The following is a 21,270-nucleotide window of genomic DNA, read 5'->3' as shown; positions in this document are numbered from 1 at the left end:
CAGAGAGAGAGAGAGAGAGAGAGAGAGAGAGAGAGAGAGAGAGCACTATTGACTTCGCAAGCTACGCTACCTAATCAAATTATCCGTACATTCCTATCTAATGAAAGTCGACTATCATACGCCAAAAGAGTCGCAATTGTCAGCACAAAAGGAGATGGGGAATATTATGTTGGCAGTAGAGAAGCAATAACAGAAGAACGGATCGGCCAGGAGAGCTCGGTAAGTTCGAATATGGACTAGTCATTGGTTGTCACCTGAGTGACAAGTCCATCAGGGACATTTCAGCCCTTTTACAGTTGCCAAAGTCGGCTGTTCCTGTGAAATGAAAACCACAGCCAAACTAAGACCGTCAGACGGCAAGTACTGATGGACAGGGCGGTCAAGTATCGCGGATGGTGGTTGTGAGAAGCCGAGTGAAATCAGCGGAAGGAATCACTCCTGAGTTCCAGAGTAATACCAGCAGCCCAGCTAGCGCAATGGCTGTGCGTAGGAAGATAAAAATAATGGGTTACAATGGTTGAGTGGCTCCTCATGAGCCACACATTTCTATAGTCAGTCCAAAACGACACTTTAAGATCTGTAAATGGAGCCGCCAGTGGACCATAGGTGACTGGAAACGAGTGATTTCGAGTGATGAATCACGCTACAACCTGTGGCAGGCCGATGGAAGAGTCTTGGTTTGCTAAAGCCTTGTCTGCCATCCTGTGTAATGTCAACGGTGAGGTATGGAGGAGGTGGTGTTACGGTATGGGATGTTTCTCGTGATTACGGTGTGACCCCTTATTGCGCTTCAGAAAACGGTAAATGCGAAAGAATATGAATTCATTTTACAGCATTGTGTACTGAGTACAGTAAAGGAACAGATCGGAAACGATGATTGCTTGTACCATTACGAGAATGCACTGTGTCATATAGCAGCATCTGTGAAGCAATGGTTTGTGGTCAATTGTTGTTGTTGTGGTCTTTAGTCTTGAGACTGGTTTGATGCAGCTCTCCATGCTACTCTATCCTGTGCAAGCTTCTTCATCTTCCAGTACTTACTGCAACCTACATCCTTCTGAATCTGCTTAGTGTATTCATCCCTTGGTCTCCCTCTACAATTTTTACCCTCCACGCTGCCCTCCAATGCTAAATGTGAGATCCCTTGATGCCTCAGAATATGCCCTACCAACCGATCCCTTCTTCTTGTCAAGTTGTGCCACAAACTCCTCCCCAATTCTATTCAATATCTCCTCATTAGTTATGTGATCTACCCATCTAATCTTCAGCATTCTCCTGTAGCACCACATTTTGAATGCTTCTATTCTCTTCTTGTCCAAACTGTTTATCGTCCATGTTTCACTTCCATACATGGCTACACCCCATACAAATACTTTCAAAAACGGCTTCCTGACACTTGTGGTCAATAACATTCCTGAAATGGATTGGCCTCTCCAGAGTCCCAACTTGAACCAAATGGAACACATTTAGAGTTAGTTAGAACGTCGATTTCGCTCGAGACCCTGGCACTACTTTTTCTGGTTTCGGCTCTTTGGAAGGAAAGGTATTCATAGACCCCACTGGAAGTGTACCCAGTAGAGATCAACTCATCATAAAAACGAAGGGAAAACATACCTCATATTAATGTCCACTAATAGGTGTCTCGATAGTTTTGATCAGACAGTGTAAGGTCAGCCCCTCTCTGCATAGAATGTATCACTATTGCTGACGCTGGTGACTCACCCTTGATGAAGTCTATCTCCTCCTGGGAGAGCGTGGGCAGCCGCGACCTGGTGCGGCCCTCTGCCTCGCTGTTGGCCGCCACCCTCTGCTTCACCACCTCCGGGAAGTCGCCGCTGTCCGAAAAGATGGGGTGTGCGTACATCCCCAGCTGCCAACAGCAGAGCACATTACGTCATCACTGTGGGCTCCAGGAGAACAACAAGGCGGTTATTGGTACGGTGCTGGAACTGTCCGTGCCGAATACAGCTAAAATGTATCCAATAATGGGATAAATTGTAGGTTAGCCGACAACAAAGACTCTTCATACCATCTCTTACATTCATTTGTACATTAACCTTCAGTCCCATAAATCCTTAAGGGGGGTAGGACGTCAAACGGGCCGTCTTGGAGCAGGAGAGACACCACAGGACATTTTAATTTCCACTGTCTATACTTTTACGAATAAATTCATAAAACTTTGTCAGCATGACGAGGAAGGATGAAGGATTCAAGAAATGGTTCAAATGGCTCTGAGCACTATGAGACTTAACATCTGAGGTCATCAGTCCCCAAGAACTTAGAACTACTTAAACCTAACTAATCTAAGGACATCACACACATCCATGCCCGAGGCAGGATTCGAACCTGCGACCGTAGCGGTCTTGCGGTTCCAGACTGAAGCGCCTAGAACCGCTCGGCCACACTGGCCGGCGATTAAGGATTCACAATCATAGCAGTGGAAGTTCAAAAAATAGCAAATTTTTTTTTACATGTGAAAGTTCATCATTTTTTACTTCTACTGGCTGCGTTTGTTGCTGTAGGTACACGTTTCTTCATAAGTAACAGAGATTCTTCGATGAATTTTGTACAGCATACAAACCATACTTACAGGTGTATGAAACTCTAGAAATTATTTAATTTATGAAAAAATGAATGTGCTGTTACATTTTAAACTTGATGTGTAGAGAAAACTCAAATTTTATAGTTAATTATCTCAATTTTTAGCACAGTTTTTAATAGATTTGAAAAATTCTAGACTTTCATACACCTGTACGTATGGTTTGTATGCTGTGAAAAATTCATCAAAGAATCTCCCTTACTTATGAAGAAAAGTGTACCTATAGCAACAAATGCAGACAATGGTAAGTGAAAAAAGATGAAATACAAACGTAAAAAATAAATTATTTTCTTAAATTTTTGAACTTCCACCACTGTAAGTGTAAATCCTGTCTCCTTTCTGGTCACTCTGACAAAGTTGTATGAATTTATATTTAAAAGTATAGACAGTGGAAACTAAAAATTCCTGTGGTGCCTCTCCTGCTCCAAATCGTCCCGTTCGACGTCCTACCTCCTTAAATTACTAATGTAATCTGCTTTTTTAAAAATCCACAGCACAATAATCCTAATAGCGTAATTCTTCAGTTTCTCCTGTCATATTACGCGGTTCACTCACATTATTTAAGAGCTCACCGAAAAACCTGAATAACCACCTTTTGGAGCACGGACTGCTACGAGATGTGGAGGGGAAGAGTCAGTGAGGCTCTGGAAGGTACCGGCGGGGACTGGAACCATGTAGAGCCCAGTGTTGTGGCCAGCTGCGCTAAGTTTCTTCGTCGAGGATCGAGCCCGATCGAGCTGGTCCAACAGATTTTCAATTAGGTTTGAATCTGGCGAGTCTGTTGACCCCGGGAGTACCGTGAACTCGTCCTGGTACACTTAGAACCACGCACATGCACTGTGACATGTTGCATTGTCCTACTGCTAGATGCCATAGTGCCGAGGAAAAACAAACTGCACGTAGGTGTGGATTTGGTCTCCAGAAATAGATGTATACCTGTGTTAATGCATTGCGGCTTTCTAAATGACGAGATCACCCAGGGAATGCCACGAAAATATTCCTCAGACTGTATAGACTTCCAACTCTGGCCCGTTCCATTTCGACAATTGTTGCAGGGTGTTTGCTTTCAAACGTTTCACACCATACATGACAACTGCCCTCTGTCCGATGGAGCATAAAACATGATTCATCTCAAAGGACCACTTGTCGCTACTCAGTGGACGTCCAATTACGGTACAGGCATGCAAATTCGAGCCTTCTTCACCAATGAATAATAGTCAGTATTGGTGCATGAGCCAATCGCCTGCTGTGGAGACCCATTCGGAGCAACGTTCTCTGCACAATTGTTTAGCAAATACTGTTGGTAGCCGCTTGGTTCATCTGGGCGGTCAATTATTCAACAACTGCACGTCTATTCGCCCATACATATCCCCGCAGCCATTGTTCACTGCTGTCATCTATGGTAGGTGGTGCACAACATTTGTCTCTGCCCCAGTTTTGGATAGCGCAATTTTGCTGTGCATGGTCTACTTCAACCGCAGCGATACGCGAATAGTTTAGAAACTTAGCCGTTTCGGAAATGCTTTCACCGTTCGCCGGAAAGCCAATGACTGTAGCCTTGTGAGCGTCAGATTAACTGCTCCATTTCCGCATTACGTGAACGACTACACAGGTTTCCGCGTCCCTGGACAGGCTTTATATACCCTTCATTGATAGTGCTACCATCTCGCGTCTGTGAGTGATTACTGGACATTGACGTCAAACATAGATGTTGGTCACATTACTGTGACTGGATCATGTAGTTGATCGAACAGACCATGGGTGCATTGCCAGTTTAACACTACTGGCCATAAAGTTGCTACACAACCTAAGATGACGTGCTACAGACGCGAAATTTAACCGACTGGAAGAAGATGCTGTTATATGCAAATGATTAGCTTTTCAGAGCATTCACAGTAGGTGACGACACCTACAACGCGCTGACATGAGGAAAGTTTCCAACCGATTTCTCATACACACACAGCAGTTGAACGGCGTTGCCTGGTGAAACGTTGTTGTGATGCCTCGTGTAAGGAGGAGAAATGCGTACCATCACGTTTCCGACTTTGATAAAGGTCGGATTGTAGCCTATCGCGATTGCGGTTTATCGTATCGCGACATTGCTGCTCGCGTTGGTCGAGATCCAATGACTGTTAGCACAATATGGAATCGGTGGGTTCAGGAGGGTAATACGGAACGCCGTGATGGATACCAACGGCCTCGTATCACTAGCAGTCGAGATGACAGGCATCTTATCCGCATGGCTGTAACAGATTGTGCAACCACGTCTCGATCGCTGAGTCTACAGATGGGGACGTTTGCAAGACAACAACCATCTGCACGAACAGTTCGACGACGTTTACAGCAGCAAGGACTATCAGCTCGGAATCGTAGACTATAGCTGCGGTTACCCTTGAACCTGCATCACAGACAGGAGCGCCTATGGTGGTGTACTCAACGTCATTTTTTTTTTTTTTTTTTGATGAATCCAGGTTCTGTTTACAGCATCACGATGGTCACATCTCTGTTTGCGATATCGCGGTGAACGCACATTGGAAGCATGTATTTGTCATCGCCATACTGGTGTATCACCCGTCGTGATGGTATGGGGTGCTATTGGTTACACGTCTCGATCACCTCTTGTTCGCACTGACGGCACTTTGAACAGTGGACGTTACATTTCAGATGTGTTACGACCCGTGGCTCTACCCTTCATTCGACCCTTGCAAAACCCTACATTTCAGCAGGATAAAGCACGACCGCATGTTGCAGCTCCTGTACGGGCCTTTCTGGATACAGAAAATGTTCGACTGCTGCCCTGGCTAGCTCATTCTACAGATCTCTCAACAACTGAAAACGTCTGGTCAACGGTGGCCGAGCAACTTGCTTGTCACAATACGCCAGTCACTACTCTTGAACTGTGGTATCGCATGTAATGATAGTGGCATGTAGGTTAATGATGAATCCGGATCTCTGAGTGCCTCTATGACGACTGCTCGGTCCTCTCATTCTGTCGTCTCTCTAGGTCGACCGCTTTCTTCTTGACGCTGTGTTCGGCCGTGGTTCACCCATTCCTGTCAACAACCTCGAATAGTGGCATCGCTTCCGTTCAATTTGCCGATTAGTCCAACCAGCTTCTTTAAGCACAACTACACGTCCTCTCTCGAAAGCTGATATCTGTGTGTATTGTTCATTCAGCTGTCTGCCAGTCATAGTTTCTGTCCAACTGAGTACACGGAATGAAATTCACAAAGACTTTATGCCCTGTTATCGACATGTCCCCTATTTACTATCCTTCCTAGCTGCGCGGTGAAATTGCGCTGCAGAGTCATACGTTCACCCATCGTCCGCCAGAGTTTAGCATTATGCATTTTCCGTCGATACCTGTATGAATATCAGTTTGTGACCAGTTTGCCTTATTCCTTCGTGGTGCGTCGGTTTTTTTTTATTACAGTGGACTTTTGAATGTGATGTTTTTTTACTTTTAAGTAGAAGTCACTTGTGTTTCCGCGAAGAGGGTAGTTACGGGAGTATACAAGGGAATTTCGTCATTATGTTACAAACTCTCAGGGATGATGTAGAAGGTAAATGTAAGTAAGGTACCCTGCTCCGGAAACTACCGAGTCGAAAGTTATGAGCGAAAATAGTTCTGACATCTCTGAGCTTGGACCTATTCTACTGCCGGCCGTTGTGGCCTAGCGGTTCTAGGCGCTTCAGTCCGGAACCACGCGACTGCTACGGTCGCAGGTTCGAATGCTGCCTCGGGCATGGATGTGTGTGATGTCCTTAGATTAGTTAGGTTTAAGTAGTTCTAAGTTCTAGGGGACTGATGACCTCCGGTGTTAAGTCCCATAGTGCTCAGAGCCATTTGAACCTCTTCTACTGCGAGCTCTTTGCTTTCCATGTTTTTGACGGAGGTATTATGGACCAAATCAAGAGAAAATTGTGTAGTAAACATGGGCCCTAAATGCATACCTTAAGAATTATGAACATTTAGACATGTGCAGTAAACCACAGTAGTAAAGCTTCACAGTAGACAGGTTTTCTTGTTTCGGTCTCTGACACCACCTCTCCAAAAATGGAGAGCTTGCTGCACAAGAGGCCCATTGACAGAGGACGATATTCGTTTATAGCTTCCAACTGTGCCGTTTCCGGACCAGCGTCCCTTATCTCAAACTGATACACTTACCTTCTCCATCATACCTGAAAGTCTGTAACATCATGACGGATCATCTTGTATAGAGGCCCAGCACGGTTGCGGCTCGAGGGATTGTCTTTTATTTGCACCGGTGATGTAGTTTCCATCTTCCCTACAGGCAGCCTATTGGAAAAGGGCTGCAGTCGGCACGTGTGATGATTTGTAAAGTGTGTCCTCGGACTCTGAATGAACTTCGAACGACACGGTGCACGTGCCAAGTTTTCGTTCTGTTTTTGGAGAGAACCGCTAGTTTGGAAGGCCTACCTCAACCATGGGAAGGTGCTGGCTTGCTATAGAATACTGACTTATTCCGACATCGACTCGGTCCAAGTGATAGTATTTCTCTGTGTTAACTGCTACAGGGCTTTGGGTTTGGCGCCGGTATGTAACGAACTTACATGGTAACAATATTCAAAGTGATATTATGAATTGGTTGTCTGCACACAAGGTTTCTGAGAACTGCATCAGTATTTCTTTAGCGGCGAGTATTTGAATACGACAGGGATGTACTCTTTCGCCCTTGCTGTAAAATCTATACTTCCAAGAAGCAATGACAAAATTAAAAGAAAGGTTCGTGAGTGTGATTAAAATTCAAGGTGAAAGGATATTAGTGATAAGATTCACTGATGACATTGATAATTGCAATGAGAAGTAGCAGAAAAGAGAACAGCGAGGAACTTATCATTAGAATTGTGGATCACGAGGCGGACGAAGTTATGGAATTCTGTCACCTAGGCAGCAAAATAACCAATGAAGGACGGAGCAAGGAGGACTTAAAAAGCAAACTAGCACTGGCAAAAGTGGCATTAACGGTCAACAAAGTATACTAGTATCACATACAAAGGGCGTTCAAAGAGTTTTGCACAGTCATCTCTAATTATTTATTTTTATTTTAATTTTTATTTATTTTTTGCTGAAGGAGAATAAAAGTTTTTGTGAACATACTTGGAACATTTAGCTATACATTGAGTCTACTCAATTAGCCTCCATCAGCTGTGACGCACCTGGCCCAACGTTCTTTCCATGATGTAAATGCACTTCGGTAAAATTCTGGGAATTGACTTTTACACCATCGCTTGACACATGAAATAAGGTCTTTCTCACTATCAAATGTTTTAACGCGCAGGTGGGCCTTCAGACGACCAAAGAGGTAAAAATCAGATCCATTTTCCTGATTTTCTCCTGCATCATAAGGGCTGTATGGGGTTTGGCATTGTCACGGTGTAGTCTGATAAGCTGACCCTGAAGCTGTGGTCTGTAGATCTTGATGGCACGTCGCAGCTTGTCCAATGATCACCTTCTTTAAACCTGTGCAATCATTGCCGGATACTGCTGCAACCCACTGTGTCCTCCCCATAAACAGGAAGCAACTTCCTGTGAATCGATGTGGCAAAATCATCACCGGTCCCGAAGAGGACTCCATCACCGACCGTTGTCTCAACCTGAAATCTACTTCACCGTCCATTCTCACTTGTAAATAAAAGAAAATACTTTTATACAACAACTTATAGTTAAATGTTCCAAGTATGTTTACAAAATATTTTATTCTCCTCTGCAAAAAATAAAAAAAATAGAGACGACTGTGCAAAACGTTTTGAACGTCCTTTGTATAGGCCTTAGTTTGAGGAACAAATTTCTGAGGATGTACGTTTGGAGCACAGCATTGTTCGGCAGTGAAACATGGACTGTGAGAAAAGCAGAAAAGAAGATAATACGAAGCATTTGAGATGATGTGTTACAACTGATGTGTTACAGAAGAATGTTGAAAATTGGGTGGACTGGTAAGGTAAGGAATAAGGAGCTTCCCCGCAGAATCGTCGAGGAAAGAAATACATGGAGAACTCAAAAAAAAAAGAAGGAATAGAACGGTAGGACATCTGTTAAGACATCAGGGAATAACTTTCATGGTACTAGAGGGAGTTATAGAGGTAAAAACTGTAGAGGACGAGAGAGAGTGTAATACATCCAGCAAATGATTGAGGAAGTAGATTGCGATTGCTACTCTGAGACGAAAAGATTGGCACAAGAGAGGAATTCGTGGCGGCAAGTATCAAACCAGTAATAACACTGCCGATTCAACAAAAATTTAATAAACAGCTATTTATTTGATAAATTTGACTCTGGCATTTTGTTTCAGTGAATAAATTCACTTCAATCTATTTTCATCGTACAATGTATCCGACCTTACACTAAGATCTAACTGTGATAATATTGATGTGACGCATTCTAAAAAATTGTATTGGTCGGTAGTATTTGGAAAGTCACTCTGTGGCATTTTTTGCGTTAGTATAATAGATCTGAATGATTCAAATTCAGCTATGTAGCGCTAGTGTATGTCTGTCAAGAAATTACGGAGTGGAAATACATTAAATAGGAATTTTCTAGCTGTTGTTTGATTGTGGCGCCGCCCGTAAGTACACGCCACTCTTGACGGGAGCAGCGACCCTCTAGAGATGAACGTTATCGCTTTATTTATTCCATTGTTGTAATCATAGTAACGGTCTAGCTTTACTTAAAGGATATTACTGTTTTTCTGACCCACCACTAAACAGAACTACGAGTATATGTTAATTCTATGGTCTTATACAAATTCCTGGCTACTTCAACATCGAGTACGTTGCAGTTACTTGAATTTCGTCAAAAACAGAGACTGATTGGAGGAGAGGGGCGAGGGAAATGAACTTGCTATATTTGGAGACAGTCTTCCACGCTATTTCCATCTGTTGTCGTAGTTGGGCAAGGCGTGTTGTGCGTAATGCGTCCCGAACGAAATGCCGTCCCTACATATTCAGTTAGGGACATCTCTGGCGAAAGTGATTATTGTATGCTGGAGCGCGTCTTGGTTCTCTATTGGTCAACGCCTTACTCGCAAACGACCATCACCGACGCAAAGCAAGAACCTAGCCTCTGAACACCACTGTGATCATCCCACAAGTTGCGTCTTCTGCCACAGGAGGCTGGCTGCAAGCGGCGATGACGCGGGAGAAAGCTGACACCCTGGAACATGATTGTTCCTATCTAATATGTGTTACGGCATTCACGCGATCAGCGGTCATAGCTCGTCTGACGCACAGGCACCAGCAGTGACCCACAGCTGAAACAGACGGCCGAGCGCTTCGGGAAGTACACTCTTCAAAAATGTTCAAATGTGTGTGAAATCGTATGGTACTTAACTGCTAAGGTCATCAGTCCCTGAGCTTACACGCTACTTAACTTAAATTATCCTAAGGACAAACACACAAACCTATGCCCGAGGGAGGACTCGAACCTCCGCCGGGACCAGCCGTATAGTCCATGACTGCAGCGCCTGAGACCGCTCGGCTAATCAGGACATTCTTCCAGTTTCCTTCATGTCAACTTGTTACCTCGCTGAAGTACAGTTATTGTTCAAATTATAACTGTCGACGTCATCTTAAAAAATTTGTTAAGCAAGCACGACGCTCTAAACAAGGGACCTCTCGTCCAGGAAGGAAAATTTAACCGCTACATGCTCAGGGTTTTGCTTCATACTATTTTCACTGGACAGCGCTTTAAATCACTATCTCTACTGTTGTCAATCAGTCTCCGTAAAAATATTGTGTTTCTATGGAATACATTCAGTGGTTTTCATGTATATTTTCTTCTAGAATTTTATTGTGGTGTTCACAATATTGTCCTAGAAAAGGTTACATGTTATAGTATCACAGATCTTCTGATAATAGTTTTCGCCGGTCGCGGTGGCCCAGCAGTTCTAGGCGCTTCTGTGCGGGACCGCGCAACTGCTACCGTCGAAGGATCCAATCCTGCCTCGGGCATGGATGTGTGTGATGTCCTTAGGTTAGTTACGTTTAAGTAGTTCTAAGTTCTAGGGGACTGATGCCATCAGATGTTAAAGTCCCATAGTGCTCAGAGCCATTTGAACCATTTGAATAGTTTTCATCAAAGCAAAGAAGGTGCAAGTGTCGCGTTAAGAAACTCAAGGAGAGTACGCAACAAAAGATCGTTATCTGAAACTAGAATGTTCGCTACAGTTGTACCACAAGGAACCATAATGAGACCACTCTTCTTGTTGTCAGACATAAAGGTTCTAGTATCACACATACAAGAAACAGAAATTGTTATGTTTGCTGACGATGCGAGTAGAATAATCAAGCCTAATGGAGAAACCTTAACATTTGAAAATCTAAATAATATTTCCTCAAAAAGTAATAAGTGGTTCTGCGCAAATGGACTGTCATCGAACTTAGATAAAACACAATACATGGAATTGAGTATAGAACATGGCTTGACGATACCATTCGAAATAAGGCTTCAAGTAAATAACTACGTAAGTGAAAGAGAACATTCTAAATTGTTAGGTGTTTATATTGATGAGAATCTAAACTGGGATTCAGATGTTACACATCTTCCCAAATGCCAAAGCTCTGCAACTATTGTATTGTTAATAATATAAGAGTTTGGTGATGAAGATGTCAAGAAACTTACTCTTTCTATTTTCGGTCACTAATGTCTATTGGCGTTATGTTCTGTAGTAAATCGTGATTCAGCGAAACAAAATATTTGCTGTACAGAGGCGTGTGAAAGCATAAAAAGTGGTATCCACTCTAGACCTCTTACAGACGGCTGGGCAAACTGTCAACAGTTTCCTATTACATTTGCTTCTTGTTTTGTTGCCGACAGTTAACAAAACAACTGTAACATTCCTAAACATAATGGTATTAAAAAAATTACTTGCACTGTCTATCAGTCATCTTCAGTGTGGCACTGGAAGTGAATATTTAGGCATAAAAATCTTTGATGGAAATAATATGATGGATAATATTAACTTCAAACAAAAACTGAAAGCATATCTGTTTAACAACTCTTTCTGCTTCACAGAAGAATTTATGAATGTGAGATCATATGATGTGTGTGTGTGTGTTCAAATGTGTGTGAATTCCTAAGGGACCAAACTGCTTAGGCCACCGGCCCTTAGACTTACACACTACTTTAACTAACTTATACTAAGAACAACGCACACACCCATGCCCGAGGGAGGACTCGAACCTCCGGCGGGAGAGGCCGCGCAATCCATGACATGACGCCTCAAACCGCGCGGCCACTCCGCGCGGCTTGTGTGTGTGTGTGTGTGTGTGTGTGTGTTTGTGTGTTTGTGTGTGTGTGTGTGTGTATTTAAGATACAGCAACTGAACATAATGAAGTCTAAATACTTGTATGAAAAATAAAGAAGGCCACCGCACCAATTAATACGATCATGTGAATAGTAGGCATGTCCTTTTTTTTTGAGAAATTGTGAATTGTAACACTGACTCGTTCCACATGACAGCAAGTGGTCGCATTTTTGGTCCACAGAATGTGCAATAAAAGAATTTTTTAAAAAAGTGTGTATGCCTGCTTGACACGCCGTTAATGAAGCGGCGCGGTCGCTCCTTACCTGGAACTGGAGCTGCCGCTCGGCGGCGTCGGCGTCCTCCGTGCTGTTGGTGAGGGGCTCGTACCAGTCGCAGTCCAGGGTGATGCCCACCCTGCCTGCAACACACCGGCGTCCACCACTCAGTCTCTACCGCGCACCCCCGCAAAGTTCGCCTAGCACAGACTTTGTTGCACGTGTTACAAATTTTACACTTGCATCCAACAAACGCATTTCTCTTCTTTAGTTTCTCCACGTGTATTTGATGGGAAAATATTCCATGGGCTTAGTTCTGACTTTTGTTCACCGAAAGGAATGAAATTTGTCGCTCGATCCTGTTGTCGTCATCAGTTGTGCCGAAGAAGTGAGCGATCGGGACAACCTGTATCCTCTCCGCCCCCACAAATCCTGCCAACAGCGTCGAGTGACACAGCATTCGGCCTTTTGTTCGCGGTTCGATCCACGCGGCACAGCCCCATCAGTCCCACAGCTCAGTTACCTATGTAGAACTGAGGAATTTGGGGTGAGGTGGAGACGAGAGGGGGGAGGGTCCGAGGGGGTGCTGAGCCACCATGCGGTCTCCTCATCAGCGCCACTGATGATAGTGCCAGGATCGCTTTTTACATTACATTTGTCGTATTCCAAGGATCTCACAGAGATGTTTAAAGGAGTCAGAGAACTACATTTAACTTACTTTAAGTAAATACAGCAATGTGACTTTAAATTAGTTTAGTGCAAGTCTCATTGTAATTAAAAAGGAATGTATAACAACAAATTTAACAGTTTCTGTGAAAACACTCTAAATTGTTTCTATGCACCGAGGAGAGGTAATTGGTATTCCCAATTCTTTGGAAAGGCTTGTGCAAGATATTTTCCAATTCACATTACGAACAATTAATATTAGATGGTTTTGGATTCGCAGAATAATAGCTTTGTTTGGCCAATTAAGAAAAAAACAGATCCTGTATGACAGTAAAGGATAAAAGTAAGCAACGTAAGGCAGCTGTCTTATTGTTTTATGTTTCTTCAGTTAAAACTTCCTTGCTGAGAGGCCGTGGTCGTTGTATAAAATTTCCATGTAACCTTTCGTCTCCATCTGCGGGAGACATCTTCTGAGGTCTTCCGCCTACTGCCACTGAGGCTCTTTTCTTTTCTTTATTGTTATTTTTATCACCTTATACAAGGCGGGCTGTCAGCAGCAGAGTACGCCGCTCTTCAGCCTTGAGTTTGACAAAAGTAGTATACATAGGAGGCACAGAGAAAAACAATCAAAACGGCGGGCAAAAAATAGTAGACACTAAAAAACATGGAGCCCTTCATGCTGGACGAGAAATATCACTAACACTATTGGACACGGCGCACATAACATGGATGACGGCGACGGCACACATGATCAGTGGTGTCGTGACGGCGAAGAACACAAAACACAAATGAAGGCACACACACGAGACACTGATGGCGATGATCTCCGGCGCGCGAATGTTCACTGAGCGTGTGCGAGTCCGGGGACCTGCCAAGAGAGGAGGAGGAGGAAAGGGAATGGGAGAGGGATGCCATGGGCAGCGGGGATAGGGGGAGGGGTGGAAGGAGGGGGGAGCCTGGGGGAAGAGAGGCGGAGGAAGGGGGATGTGGGAAAAGGAAAGAGAAGGGAGGGAGGGTGCCGAAAGGAAAGGACACAGGAAGTGGGGGCGGAAAGGATCAAAGTTGACAGGAGGGATAGATGGAGCGGAGGAGGACATCATGAGGGAGGGGGAGCTGGCGGAAGCCACGTTGGGAGAGGGTAAGGAGGGTGGAGAGATGGAGACCGGGTGGGACGTGGGAATACAGGCGCGGCAGCAGGTGGGGGTGAGAGGGGATGGGCGAGACAACTGGGTGAGGAGGGTCAAGTTTGCGGGAGGTGTACACGATCCGTATCCTTTCAAGGAAAAGGAGGAGGTGGGGGAAAGGAATGAGATCGTACAGGATCCGCGTGGGGGAGGGGAGACGGATGCGATAGGCGAGGCGGAGAGCATGGTGTTCAAGGATTTGAAGGGATTTTTAAAAGTTATGGGTTGCGGAGATCCAGGTCGGATGGGCGTAGCAAAGGATAGGGCGGATGAGGTATTGATTGGTGTGGAGGATGGTGGAGGGGTCCAGACCCCACGTACGGCCCGAAAGGAGCTTGAGGAGACGGAGTCGGGAGTGTGCCTTGGCTTGGATTGTCTGGAGATGGGGGGTTCAGGAGAGGCGACGGTCGAGGGTGACACCAAGGTACTTGAGGGTGGGAGCGAGGGCGATAGGACGGCCATAGATGGTGAGATAGAAATCAAGGAGGCGGAAGGAAGGGGTGGTTTTGCCTACAATGATCGCCTGGGTTTTGGAGGGATTGACCTTGAGCAACCACTGGTTGCACCAGGCGGTGAACTGGTCAAGATGGGATTGGAGAAGCTGTTGGGAGCACTACATGGTGGGGGCAAGGCAAGGAAGGCGGTGTCATTGGCAAACTGGAGAAGGTGGATGGGGGGTGACGGCGGCGGCATGTCCGCCGTATATAAAAGGTACAGAAGGGGAGATAGGACGGAGCCTTGGGGCACACTGGCGGAGGGAAAAAAGGTGTAGGAATCCGTGTTATGGGTGGTGACGTAGGAAGGACGGGGGGAGAGAAAGGAGCCTATCAGACGGACGTAGTTAATGGGAAGGGCAAAGGTTTGGAGCTTGAATAGGAGACCGGAATGCCATACGCGGTCATAAGCTAGTTCGAGGTCCAGGGAGAGGAAGATAGTGGAGCGACGGGAATTAAGCTGGTCGGAAAGGAGATGAGTGAGGTGAAGGAGAAGGTCGTTGGAAGAGAAGGACGGCCGAAAGCCACACTGGGTAACGGGAAGGAGGCGGTGCTGGCGGAGATGCCGGTGGATGCGGCGTGTGAGGATAGATTCCAGGACCTTGCTGAGGTAAGGCTGATGGGACGGTGGGAAGAGACGGCGGACGGCGGTTTGCCAGGTTTAAGGAACATCAGGATAAGAGAGGTTTTCCACAGGTCGGGGTAGTAACCGGTGGACAGAACTACATTGTAGAGCCTGGCCAAGGTGGAGAGGAAAGAGGCAGGAGCTTCACGAAGGTGATGATAGGTGACACGATCGTGACCAGGAGCGGTGTTGCGTTTTGTGCGGAGTGTAGCAATGAGATCCTGTGAAGTGATTGGGGCAATGAGTTCCGTCACTGAGGCTCCAGGTACTCTCGCCTTTATGGAGCACATAGAGGGCACCACCATTCGTCACGTGATGCCGACGGTATGCCTATCTATGGAAGGCGTCATCATTCTAGATTAAGAGTAATCGATTGTCATTCTGCTGCCGCAACGTCGACATCCATATTTTGTCCAACGTTAAAACTTCCTCCTTTCTATAGAGAGGCAATAGAGATTTACCGGTCGTGAAAGCCTAGATTGTAAGTATTAGGTTTGTTCGCAGGTTTGCAGCGTGTTTCCATAAGTTTAATAAACACAACAGACAAACATAACAGAGACTTTAGTCATCAATAATACATTCTCCTTCATTATTTACAACAGTCTGCCAACATTGGAGTAACTTTTCGACTCCGTGACTAGAAATTATGTGGGTTTGAGGAGAAGAACTTGTGAATCCATGTTCAGAGAGCATTTTCAACTGGAAAGGAAGTTCGTTGAAGATTATTTGATAGAGAGTGGAAAAAGTAAAAATCTCAGGTGCAAGATATTGTGAATAAGGTGGGTGCAGGATGACTTCCCAACCCAACTTCTGTATAGTGTTCTTTCTCTCAGTCTACCAGAATGCGGGAGTATCATTACTTCATGCAGTTTTCCTGGTCGTTGTTCTCGGATTACGTCTGCAAGACATCTCAGTTGTTGAGAATAAATGTCAGCGATGTTAGTAACTCCTCAGGGAAGTAATTCGTAGTACATCACATCGTCGCTGTTCCACCAGATGCATAACACTATCTTTTATGAGTGCGCGAAGGACTTTGTACAAGGAGTCGGTGCTATGATTGGATCCGACCATTCCTTTCTTTTCTTATGTTAGCATAAAGATACCATTTCTCGTCACCAGCAACGATACATTACAGGAATGGTCGGTGTTGTTCTCGAACCAACTGATGACAAGCAAGCACAGATGCAAATGTGGCCACCCGTTGGTTTGTGTGATTGCATGCGGTATCCATACACTCGATTTTTGAGCCTTCCCCATTGCATGCAAATGTCACACGATGGTGGAATAATCACAGTTCATCACATTTGCCAGTTCTAATACACTGACGTGGATTATTATGGATTAATGCGTTTAAACGATCTTCATCGAACCCCGAAGGTCTTCCTGAATGGGGAGAGTCTCTAATGTCAAAACGATCCTTGTTAAAACGAGAAAAGAATTTTCTTGTCGTGCTTCGTCCAATAGCATTATCCCCATTCACGGCTCAAATGTTTCTGGCTGTCACAGCTGCTGTCACCTCTCCAATGAACTCAAACAGAATAACATATCGGAAATTTTTCGATTTCTCCACTCGCATTCCATTTCCTAGAGTCCACAGCTCCACTCACTATCTCAAAATGACATTATGTAAGCTCAAGTCGCAAATGTTAACAACCAAGAAAATACCAACAACCGATAAATGAACCCATAGCAACAGGAATACTAACATGCAAAACATAAACGCTACGTACGTATACCCAATTTGTAACAACATCTGCACAGCAAATAAAGGTTTGTTGAACTGCCTTATAAATTGTGTACTATGTTCCTCCCAACTGAATTTACTATTAAGCTGTAACGCCAATAATTTTACACTGTCAAACACTCATTTCTGCTTGTCATTGTATTTCAGGTATTTGCTGCATGGATACCTATTATGAGTTCTGATCTGCATATGGTGTTTGTTTTTGAAGTCTGGTGACAAAAAATTGGCCTGAAATCATTTAGTAATGTCCATGAAAATGTCATTGACAGCTGTTTTCAAAACTACACTTGATTTGCTATGTATTACAATATTTTTATAACTTGCAAAGAAAAAAGGCACCTGTTAACACTACAGACGAAAGGTCATTAATATGCACAATTAAAAGGCAGGGCCTTAAGGTGAAAGTATTTTGGGATACCACACTTAACGGTTTCTAATGTAGATAATGACTGATAGCTTAATACAAGAATCTTTGCTGTTGACATACATTTTTATTTTTATTTTTAGACAGAAGTGACTTGAACCATTTCGCAGAAGTTCTTTGGCACGATTATATTTTAATTCACTGAAAAGGATATTGTAATTTACACAGCCAAACACATTTGAAAAATTACCGAATATATTACTATCCTGCAGTTTATTGTGTAATGAATTAAATACTTTCTCGCTGTATGTTTGAATAATTTTCTCGATATCAGAACCCTTTAGAGATCCAGACTGTGATTTTACAATACACGAGGATCAGTCAAAAAGTAATTCCTTCTAATTTTTCTTCTTAAATAAAGCTTGTTAAGTGAAAAATTTGTATTTGGCACTATTCCGCAAACCACCTTCTCCAGCCCACTGTAGTGGTAACGTTTTCATCAACAGATGCCAATACTGCAGTCACTTGCAAAATGGCGGACATCGATGGCCGTGTTAGACAGCGCCCTCTGATAGAATTCTTGAACGCACAAGTTAAAACGGCCATTCACATCCACGAAAGACTGAAAAATACGTAGGATGATGCAACAGTGGCTATCAGTACTGTGAGACGAAGGGTTCGTTGCTGTAACGAAGCTGACGGGCAAACACCGTCGGCTGACGAAACGCGGCGCTTCACGCCGGTGACAGCAGTGACTCCACACAACATCCAGCGACTGGATGACGTCATTCGCGGTGACCGCCGGGTGACCGCAGATCATTTGTGTCGGATTACCTCCATCAGTAAAGGCAGTGTGATGACAATTATTCCGCAGCTGGGATATTCAAAGGTTAGTGCAACGTGGGTACTAAGAATGTTAACCGATCAGAATAGAGACACAAGAAAAACAATTGCCTCCCAAGACTTGTAGGGCTCCTGATTGGAGAGAGAGGAGTTTCTGGGAAACTATGGCCGGAGACGAAACATGGATTGTTTTTTTCGAACCAGAACAAGGAGGCAGTTAATGGAATGGCATCACAGAAACTCAACGAATAAGAAAAAGTTCAAAACTGTGCGATCGCAAAGTAACACTATTCTGAGATGGAGAGGATGTGACTATGGTTGATTTTTTGGAGCAAGGAGGCACAACAGATTCTGTCAAATGCGGCAGAAGCACATCTTGACCTAGTTCGCCCAACAAAAGCTATGGTGGACGTTCTTGTTTTGCATGACAATGCAAGATCGCACGCCAGTCGTCGCACTATTGAAGAGATTTTGAAAATTGGATGGGAAAACTTGCCTTACCCCCCACACAGCCCTGACCTGGGACTATCAGACTTCTGTTTGTGGTGCTGAAAGAAGCTCGTCGTCGGATTATCTTTGGAAATGAGGAGGCTATGAACAAATCTGTGTTTCAATGGCCTTGGAAGCAGGACCGTGCGTTTTACCACACTGGTATGCACACCCTTGCTAAAAGATGGATCAAAACAGCAGAAATGGACGAAAATTATATTGGAAAGTCATCATTTAATCGTCGGTGTTGTGGTTTTCAAACTGCGTAGCTTCATTGGAAATTCTTGAGAAATAATCATAAAAGAAAAAAAGGAGGCATTAATTTTGTTTTTGTAATCAGATGATCAAAAAGACAAAATATTGTGCCTTTTGTACAGCAACATTGGGCATTTTACCCATGTATTATTTCGTCAAGAGTCTGCAAATACGTCATCCACACTAAAGTAGATCAGATGGATAAATCTATTGGCCATTTCACGGTATGGAATTTGCACGTATGTACAGACAAGAGCCATATGAAGAAGAACATCTGACAGAAAGAGCATCAACAGCAATTACTCATCAAAACATCAGTCGTGCCCAAGAATTACCCAAAATGTCGGTAGATTCTGCTGCGCCATTAGCTTTCAACTCTGCAAGTGCAACCCGTGAGCAGGGAAACAGAAAGCTGTCACCGCATTCAGATCAAAAAAGCTCAGAATCTGCAGAGAGGCCACGCTGACGTGGCAGAAGCCTCTGCTATGGCCCTAGAGCGAGGTCACTTAACCACACGTCCAGTAGCCCTGTTCCACATCGTCCATAACATTCGGTTCCGTAGGATAGTCTCAGTATGACGGCATTTTCGATTCGGTAGCCAAAGTTGCTATTATGTACGCTCCTGAGGCCTGTTACCGATTGGTCCGCCTGCTGATTTTTTGTCCACTGTACTGAGAGGTGGTGAGTTGTTGGTAAGGCTGTTCATTCGTTTTGGTGTGTTTTGACTGCGAAGACAATTTGTTATTTTAGAAATATTGTGCGATTTTTAGTTTTGGATGTAGTGATTATGTTTTATTGAAGAATCACTGGAATGTTTCCATGTGGAAAGTGAGTTCACAAGTGTTGTTATGCACGCATTTCAATCGAGAATCAGGAAGTGCACATGGTGTGCGTGGTACTTTTAAGGAGAAACAAGTTCGACGAAGGCTGGGAAGATGGCTTGAGAAAATGTGGCGCCATGTCACTTGGGCAATGTAATCTGCGGGAGGAGATGAATCACTTTGAAACACCCGAAAGCAACTTTTTGGGAAGGTACAGACTGAGTGGGAAGGTGACCTGTAATTTGTTTGAGGGACTACGGCCATGAATGAGGGCCCATAAAAGAGCTAGAAAGTCCTGAAATCACTAAATCAACTGGATAATCTTTATCAGTTATCAAATTTTTAACACTGGAAGGCCAGACATACTGGTCGAAACTGATCAGTAATAAAGTGTCTTACTACGTCCTGGTTTTGTTTCAAATATAGCATACATGCGAAGCCGTTTCTGTGTCACTGGGATGCGAACGTAACAACCTTCTTATTTCCTTCCACCATTTCTACTGATATCTTATGCGACCAACGCTATTCGCTGTAAACACATTTTTCGAAAACAAAACTGGGTATAGCGTTTATGGTAGTCGTGTCGGCTGGCCTCTATGGGTGTGGGGCGCCGTGCCAGGTGCGCAGTCGTTGGGTGAGCATGCCTGCAGCTATGGTCACATGTAATGATTATAAAGAATCCGCCTCGATTGGAAATAGAAACCGGATGTTGACCTAGGTTTCGGCGCGGATAACCACGCCTTCTTCAGAACACACTAAAACTGCAAATTGCCTAAAGAAGAATGGTCCAACTTTAACACAGAACGCCCAAAAGGGCAAAAGACTCGCATAAAATGTAAATTAAACGGTACGCGTGTACCATGTCAATAGCTGTACTTAGCTCAAACGTCAGAACCGTGCTTCCTCACCCCACCCAACGTTCGGTGCGCCGCGGGCTCTCACGTAAACTGAGGTGGCGCCGGCAGCTAGGCTGTAAGAATGTCAGAAAGGAACGCGCATGCGGAAATTGAAAAATCGTCTTCTTCCGTATGATTGGCATAAAATGTGTTACGAAAGTGATCCGATTACCGGGTCAAAGGCGCAGGAAGTTAATGCGTGTGTATGTACAGGGTGAAAAGTATTTAAACCGACAAACTCTGGGAGGTTGTAGGGGACATCACAACAAATATTTTTCCTAATGTCATTTTTTGCTACGAGGATTATTTAAACCGGTGGAGGCCGTATTACGCTCTTCAGTTGTTAGAGGCCGTATTACGATCTTCAGTTATAGGCAACTGATGTCCACCTGTGTAGTAGTGCATTGTCTCTGTTTACTAATGGAGCGATACACCTGGAGTGAGTACACTGATGTAGTTGGTGAGTATTAAGTAGCGATGAAGAAACGTTCGGGCGTGATGGAGTCTTCAACATGCAGAGTTCGCATGTCTGGAGTCGGGATAACCCACATGCCACAGTTACTAGCGCTCGTCAAGTGCTGTTCTTCGTTAATGTGTGTGTCGGTGTTGTTGGAGAATGTTTAATTGGGCCTTATCTGCTACCTAGGCCATTAAATGGCAGGCACTATTACAATTTTCTCGCCAGAGCATTGCCAGAATTGCTGGAAGACGTCCCGCTCCCTACAAGACAATGCATGTGGTTCCAACA

The 21,270-nt window shown here is 44.3% G+C and overlaps 1 protein-coding gene across 1 annotated transcript in view; it reads right to left on the bottom strand.

Moving 5' to 3' along the window:
- Positions 1-21,270, bottom strand: part of LOC126281719 (myrosinase 1-like) — a 98,578-nt gene that overhangs the window by 28,660 nt on the left and 48,648 nt on the right. Inside the window, exons 6-7 of the mRNA XM_049980894.1 lie at positions 12,190-12,284; positions 1,723-1,870 (exon numbers count right to left, since the gene is read on the bottom strand). Coding sequence (XP_049836851.1) covers positions 1,723-1,870; positions 12,190-12,284 — 243 coding nt within the window. The remainder of the gene's footprint in view (positions 1-1,722; positions 1,871-12,189; positions 12,285-21,270) is intronic.

Source organism: Schistocerca gregaria, chromosome 7, assembly GCF_023897955.1.
Source record: "Schistocerca gregaria isolate iqSchGreg1 chromosome 7, iqSchGreg1.2, whole genome shotgun sequence".
Lineage (NCBI taxonomy): Eukaryota > Metazoa > Arthropoda > Insecta > Orthoptera > Acrididae > Schistocerca > Schistocerca gregaria.
Note: the sequence above shows the minus strand (reverse complement) of the source record. Positions and strands in the feature narration are given on the sequence as shown.